We start from the raw sequence: 6,955 nt of genomic DNA on the forward strand, positions 1-6,955 counted from the left end.
TTGATCAAAACAGCATAAACATGTTGCAAATTCAGCAAATTATTTTTAAGCAAAAAGATGTAAAATGTTACTGGAAATGCATTTTTGGAACAGATGTGAGTAAAAGAGATTTCCCTAAATCCAGTATTTTGAGTTACCTCTTTGGCACTTCAGAAGCTTTCACACCTCAGGGAAATATGTCATCATAAGACTCAGGGTATCCTGGATGGTAGGTATGCTTTACTGTTAATAAGTGGGTGAAATGACAGGGAGGGGCAGTGGGAAGGGAGACTGATGGGTTGCTTCCACTGTAGCATGGTACCAGGCAGATTTGTTTTACAAAGAGTATTTGGGGAATTCATATCTCAAGACTAATTTCCCTTCTGGGCCTACATACACCTTGGTAAATTTTTGTCCACCTTTAAGGCTATAGTTTGAAGACTGCGACCTTAGAGGATAATTTATAGAGATTATGTTAACTAGATTGTCACATATGTGATTAAGTAGACAAGATGGTTGTGGTGAACGTGTGTTGTCTTTTCTACCTCTTCCTTTTCCATTCCAGGTGGTTCTGGCAGAACTGCCAATGATACTACCTCATCTCTCACAGGCAGTCTGGCCTGGCTAATCATATTAAATCTGTTCCTTTGGATAGAGTAGTTTGTCCACCGTAGGCATAAAAACCAAGCAGATCGATAAAAGTCTTTCCCTGGAATTGGTATATAAACATTGGGGAAGAAAATTTTACTTTTTTTCTATTAGGAGCTGCTGAGCTGGGAATATGTGACTCTCGAGCTGTTGGCAATTAGTTGAGAGTGCCGCTCTGCATAATGAAGACAAGCAGAGCTAAGCAAAGAGGCAGGGAAGCAAAGGGCCCAGGGAGCACAGAATTCAGTCCTTGGTTCCTGCAGCTTTTCTTTTGATCCTTTGAGCTATCCCAGTATTCTTTTCAGCTACATGAGTCACTAAATTACCTGCTTAGGTTTTGCTTCTGAAATACTTTATTAACAACTGAGAAAAGTAAACTCAAAGTTTTGTGAAATATCTTTTGTAAAATGAATAATTTTGAAATTTTGTCTCTTCTAGATTGTTGGACCTTCAGATGGAAGTAGTTACATTATAGATTATTATGGAACCAGACTTACAAGACTGAGTATTACTAATGAAACATTTAGAAAAACACAATTATATCCATAAATATTTTAAAAAATAAACAGTAAGTGATATATACATATATATATATAATATCTAATCTTATAGTATATTATTCATATAAAATTATGAGAATTTTAGTACCATAGAAAATTTTAAGAGACCATATAGACCTCTCAGGTCACCCTATGCCTGAAACATCTCCAGTCCTTTGAGAAGGATTTTAGTCCATGCTCATGGTTCCTGCGGTTCTCACTTCAGACTCTTTGCGGTGTATATGGTTAAAGGACAAAGTTCACAAGAAAAAAGTAACATCAAAAAAAGGCATTTCTTATATGATGGTTATGATGAAAGTACGTGCCGTAAATAGTTCAGCATAGCAGATATTTCTGCTGCCCATCCCTCTAAGGATCAGTATAATCTTTTACTTCCTCCTTTGCTTCTCCTCCCTAAAACTGAAAATAGATACTGATAGGATCCAAAGCCTGAATTCCCTGTAAGTGCCTATTCTAACCTAAAGTTTGGCTCTGCCTGTAAGAGTTATTAATTGGCCTCAGCTTTATTTTATTGATTGATTGATTGATTGAGACAGAGTCTTGCTCTGTTGTCCAGGCTGGAGTGCAGTGGCATGATATCAGTTCACTGCAACTTCCGCCTCCCAGGTTCAAGCGATTCTTGTGCCTCAGCCTCCCCAGTAGCTGGGACTATAGGCACGCCCACCACGCCGAGCTAACTTTTGTATTTTTAGTAAGAGAGGGAGTTTCTCCATTTTAGTCAAGCTAGTGGCAAACTCTTGACTTTAGGTGATCCACCCATCTAGGCCTCCCAAAGTGCTGGGATTACAGGCGTCAGCCACTGTGCCTGGCCAGCCTCAGCTTTAAACAGGTGATAAACCTGCTGAAGTCAGAGATACCATTCTTCTTCCTGGTTCAACTTTCTGGTTTTCTAGGACTCGGCTACTACAAGGTTTCTTATCTCAATTACCATACATTAGTCTATTCTAATAATCTTCCAATAATGCAAAGTTTTTCCCAGAAAGGATTTTGGTAGAATATCAGGAAAACCATTTCCTGGTATAATCATTCTCTGTAATCGAGAAATCCTATATATCATGAAGGGTAAAGGGTAGTTCTTAAGTAATAGTTCACTTTGAACTGTCTAGCAGCTTTCATAGACACAGACAGGCAGAGAGAAAGACAGGGTAGATGTCTTGACCGTTATCCTAGTACTAGGTTTTTCAGTCAACTCTATCTCAGACTGCGTCTAGAGGCCAGCAAGAGAATAGACATGCGTTTTCTATCTTATAGAATAGAAATAGGATATGAAGTATACTTTTGCCCTTTAGGTGGAATTTTTTCTTTTCTTTTCTTTCTTTTTTTTTTTTTTTTTTTTTTTTTTTTTTTTTTTTTTTTTTTTTTTTTTTTTTTTTTTTTTTTTGAGACGGAGTTTTGCTGTTGTTGCCCCAGGCTGGAGTGCAATGGCGCGATCTCGGCTCACCGCAACCTCCGCCTCCTGGGTTCAAGCAATTCTCCGGCCTCAGCCTCCCGAGTAGCTGGGACTACAGGCATGCACTATCATGCCCAGCTAATTTTTGTATTTTTAGTAGAGACGGGGTTTCACCTTGTTGACCAGGATGGTCTCGATCTCTTGACCTCGTGATCCACCCGCCTCGGCCTCCCAAAGTGCTGGGATTACAGGCTTGAGCCACCGCGCCCGGCAAATTTTTTCTTTTCTAACAGTAAAATTATGCATACACCTTTTAGTTATTGTCATGGGATTGAACAGTGGCACACTCTCAAGATGTAAGGAGTTTACTCAACTGATTGTCCAAAAAGTTTTCAAATCTTATAAACTATAAGTCATTGAGCCTTCAAGTTGGAATAAAGCTTAGAAATCCATCTACCTCTTCTTACCAGGAAAAAAATTGAGAGCTAAGGAAGCTGAGACTAAGACACAACTAGGCAGTGCAAAACTGAAACTAGAATCTAGGTCTTCCATTTATTCTATTACATGGCTGTTATCTTCCTCCCATCCTACCCTGGTTCCTGTTGACTGTATCGTTTTGTATTAGGCATTTTCATTTTGGAAATTGTTTCTCCTTATGAGACAGGTTGTGTAGTTTCATGTAACTTTTATTATTCATACTGTAAATTGTGTCTCTTTAAAAAGTAGATTGTTTCGCAGCCATAGCAGGTAAAAATTAAACAAATAGCCAGTGCGGTGGCTCACGCTTGTAATCCTGAGGAGGCCTGAGGCGGGCGGATCATGAGAGCAAGAGTTCAAGACCAGCCTGTCCAATATGGTGAAACCCCGTTTCTACTAAAAAATACAAAAGTTAGCTGGGCATTGTGGCGTACGCCTGTAGTCCCAGCTACTCAGGAGGCTGAGACAGGAGAATTGCTTGAACCCGGAGGCAGAGGTTGTGGTGAGCCTAGATCATGCCATTGCACTCCGGTCTGGATGACAGAGTGACATCTAAAAAAAATTAAGCAGACGTAATTTTAAGAGTAATCTCATTCTTTTTAGCCTATTCTATAAACATTTAATTAGGATTTCAGAGCCAATATCTGCATTGTCATTCATGTAATCTCTGCATTATACAGAAGTGCTCCAAGAGTGAGAAAAAAAAAATGTATTGAGCAAGTAAATGAAATGTTAAAATGTACATCTGTAGTAACGTCACTGGACTCTTAATAAATGTTGTGTTTTAACATACTTCTTTTTTCTGTTTTAGGATTTTGAGCCTCATTGATTTTAATAGAGAACTTCTAATATGTGGATTTAAAGATTTCTCTTTTTCCTTCGTCTGCCATTTTATGAGTTCTGTATGATTTTTGTGGTTTTTGTTCTGTTGACTTACTTAAAGGTATATTATTCTGAGATTTATTTAATAGGACTCTCTTTGAGAGCTGTGTAATAGCGTTTCTTGGGCTTCTGTCTCTATGAGAGATAGCTTATTACCCTGATGCTCTTTAATCTTTTACAAAGGCAAGTTGCCACTTGTCATTTTTGTTTCTGAAAAATAAAAGTATAACTTATTCACATTTCTAGTGCTTTGTTATTGAGAAAATCTTCTTAAATGTTGAATGTAGCTGTCTTACCCATTTTGATCCTTCAAAGCAGTTAATCCGTGGTGTGAACAAATACCATTTATATTGCCTGGGGCTTCAGTCTTATGTATGACAACCCACCTGTTTTTCTGCAACCTTCAGATCTGTCTTTGCCTTGGTATCCAGGGAGCTAAAGATCATTAGGGAGTCTGTGAAACCTTGAGGCAACATATACACTTCTGGCATTGATTCAGGCCTCTGAAGTGTGAACTTTTTCCTTTTCTGCTTTGGGAGTGCTACACTAGCCTTTGGACGACCAGATGCTGACTCGTTTAGCTCACTGCAGTTATATTTGAAGCTGGATGGACAAGGTGGGAGCACCAAACAGATGATTAATGTCTTCCATCTGTGAGCACCACCAAGCAGATGCCGGCACAGGTGCCTTAAGTGATGCCCCAGTGTGTGAAAAAAGCAGCACCTGTATGTTAGCACAGGTTTTTCTTACCATGTTTAGAGGGGTTTTCATGAAGATGGAAATACATGAAATGTTATGTCCCCAGAATACTATCCCACTTTTTCTTTATTAACAGGCATACCAATTTCAAAATTACTTGTGTCTGTGCTCCTCAAGAGTAAAAACCATATTTTTTTGTCACACATTTTCCTCAAAAGTGGACAATATAGTACAGTTAGCTCCAGTGGTAGCTTCTCAAGTTGGTGGGAGATTATTAAATATTAATATATGAAATGAATTTGGGTTGACCCCTAATGTACACCAGGAACATCTCTTTGATTTGTTCAAAGAGATGTTTGAACAAGTTTGATTTTCTAGCAAGTGGGAGGCTTGATGTATATGGAAGGATGCAGCAGTGAACAAAACCCCCAAATTCCTGCCTTTTACAACCTTATATTCCCTTGGGACTTACTTTTTCATTGTGATTATTTTTGGTCACAGTTAAACTAGTTGGTAGATACCCATTTTCTAGTGTCCCTGAGCTCCTTTAGGTTGTGGACAGTGCTTTATTGTTTATTTCAGTATCATCTAAGCCCAGAATGTAAGTCATGTTTCCACAGAAAGGTTAGTTCAACTATTTAAGAAATAACCTACTTGGGAGGCTAAGGTAGAAGAATCACTTGAACCTGGGAGGCGGAGGTTGCAGTGAGCTGACATTGTGCCACTGCACTGCAGCCTGGGCGACAGAGTGAGACTCTGTCTCAAAGAAAAAAAAAGAAAGGAGTTCCTGCAGTCAAATTTTGAAAAGTCATCTTGATCCTTGCATAATAGCTGTAGTCAATAACTTGGCCGGGCAGTAAGTCTGTTTCAAAGCAGGTGATGCTAAAAAGTATTTATTCAAATAAGCTATACTCTTAAAAGGGTTGTTGAAGTATAGAAACAAAGTTTCTTCACAATATGTTATTAGACCTTTAGACTTTATTTTCACTTTAGTTTCCTAAATTTACGTGACAAGAACACTTGTAGTTTGCCTAATATGTAATTCTTTAACAGATTTTTTAATAAACCCATGTGAATGCATTTAAATTCTATTTGTCAGCTTTTTTTTCTTTCACCGAGCTCTATTATGACAATTTGTTAGTAGTATGTATGAATTTGAGCTATATGTTATGCCCTTTCTATCAAATGTTTTATATGTTAACCCTGCTTTTAGATGAGTGACCAAAATTGAGATGGATTAGCTCAGTCATTCCTTATTACTCCTAAGCCTTTAAGGCAAAATGGAAAGGATTCTTTCAATCCTATAGAAGCATTTAGTGCCTTGCAGCAGTCATGTACAAATGATTCCACCTTTGCCTAAAGGATTAGTGTAATTTCCAGAAGTACCTATTTACCCAGAAAGATTTCTTACTTCAAAGATTCTGTTATGTCTATGGCCAGCATTTGTTCATGGAACTGCTAAGAGTATAAAAGAAATATTGTTTTGGGGGTATTTTTTTTTTTTGAAACGGAGTTTCACTCTTGTTGCCCAGGCTGGAGTGCAATGGCGCAATCTCAGCTCACTGCAACCTCCGCCTTTTGGGTTCAAACGATTCTCCTGCCTCAGCCTCCTGAGTAGCTGGGATTACAGGCGCATGCCACCACACCTGGCTAATTTTTGAATTTCTAGTAGAGACAGGATTTCACCATGTTGGCCAGGCTGGTCTTGAACTCCTGACCTCAGGTGATCCACCCATCGTGGCCTCCCCAAATGCTAAGTTTACAGGTGTGAGCCACTGCGCCCAGCCTATTTTTATTTTTCAATTAATTTTTGTAAAAGTAGAAACAGGGTCTGACTATGTTGCACAGGTTACTCCTGGCCTGAAGCAGTCCTCCCACCTTGGTCTCCTAAAGTGTTGGACTCACAGGCATGAGCCACCGCACCCTACCTGATATATATATTTAAAAGGAAGAGGTAGGATGCCATATTAGAGGGCTGGCATCCAAGCAGCATGGGAGGATAAAAGTATAGACTTTTCTGAGTCCTGAGTTTGCATTCTGTTTCTCATCACTTATTTTGTGACTGAGCACATAACCAGCCCTAATCCCTCCATCTTCATATAAATAGAGGTAGTGATGTGCCAGGTAATGTTGAAAGATTAAATGGCAGATAACAATTGTGTATTGAACACATTCTAAAAGAACGAGATAATGTCATCAAGTACTGGTGAGGTCTGTGGATTTTGTAGGAGGTTCTGCACGCTGGGCTACAGCATGGTTATTTCTTGAATAAAATGCCAGTTGCCTCAGAAGTCTTAAAAAAGGAGGGTAAGACACTTCA

At 38.9% G+C, this 6,955-nt stretch overlaps 1 protein-coding gene across 1 annotated transcript in view; it reads left to right on the forward strand.

Annotated features, from left to right (window-relative positions):
- TM2D1 (TM2 domain containing 1) overlaps nt 1-4,175 on the forward strand; it is a 53,905-nt gene extending 49,730 nt beyond the window's left edge. The window contains exons 6-7 of the mRNA XM_017541597.1: nt 1,066-1,195; nt 3,866-4,175. Of these exons, the coding sequence (XP_017397086.1) occupies nt 1,066-1,176 (111 nt within the window). The 3' untranslated portion in view covers nt 1,177-1,195; nt 3,866-4,175. The remainder of the gene's footprint in view (nt 1-1,065; nt 1,196-3,865) is intronic.
- The last annotated feature ends 2,780 nt before the right edge of the window (nt 4,176-6,955 follow it).

The sequence above is a fragment of the Cebus imitator genome, unplaced genomic scaffold (genome assembly GCF_001604975.1).
Source record: "Cebus imitator isolate Cc_AM_T3 unplaced genomic scaffold, Cebus_imitator-1.0 Scaffold135, whole genome shotgun sequence".
In the NCBI taxonomy this organism is placed as follows: Eukaryota; Metazoa; Chordata; class Mammalia; order Primates; family Cebidae; genus Cebus; species Cebus imitator.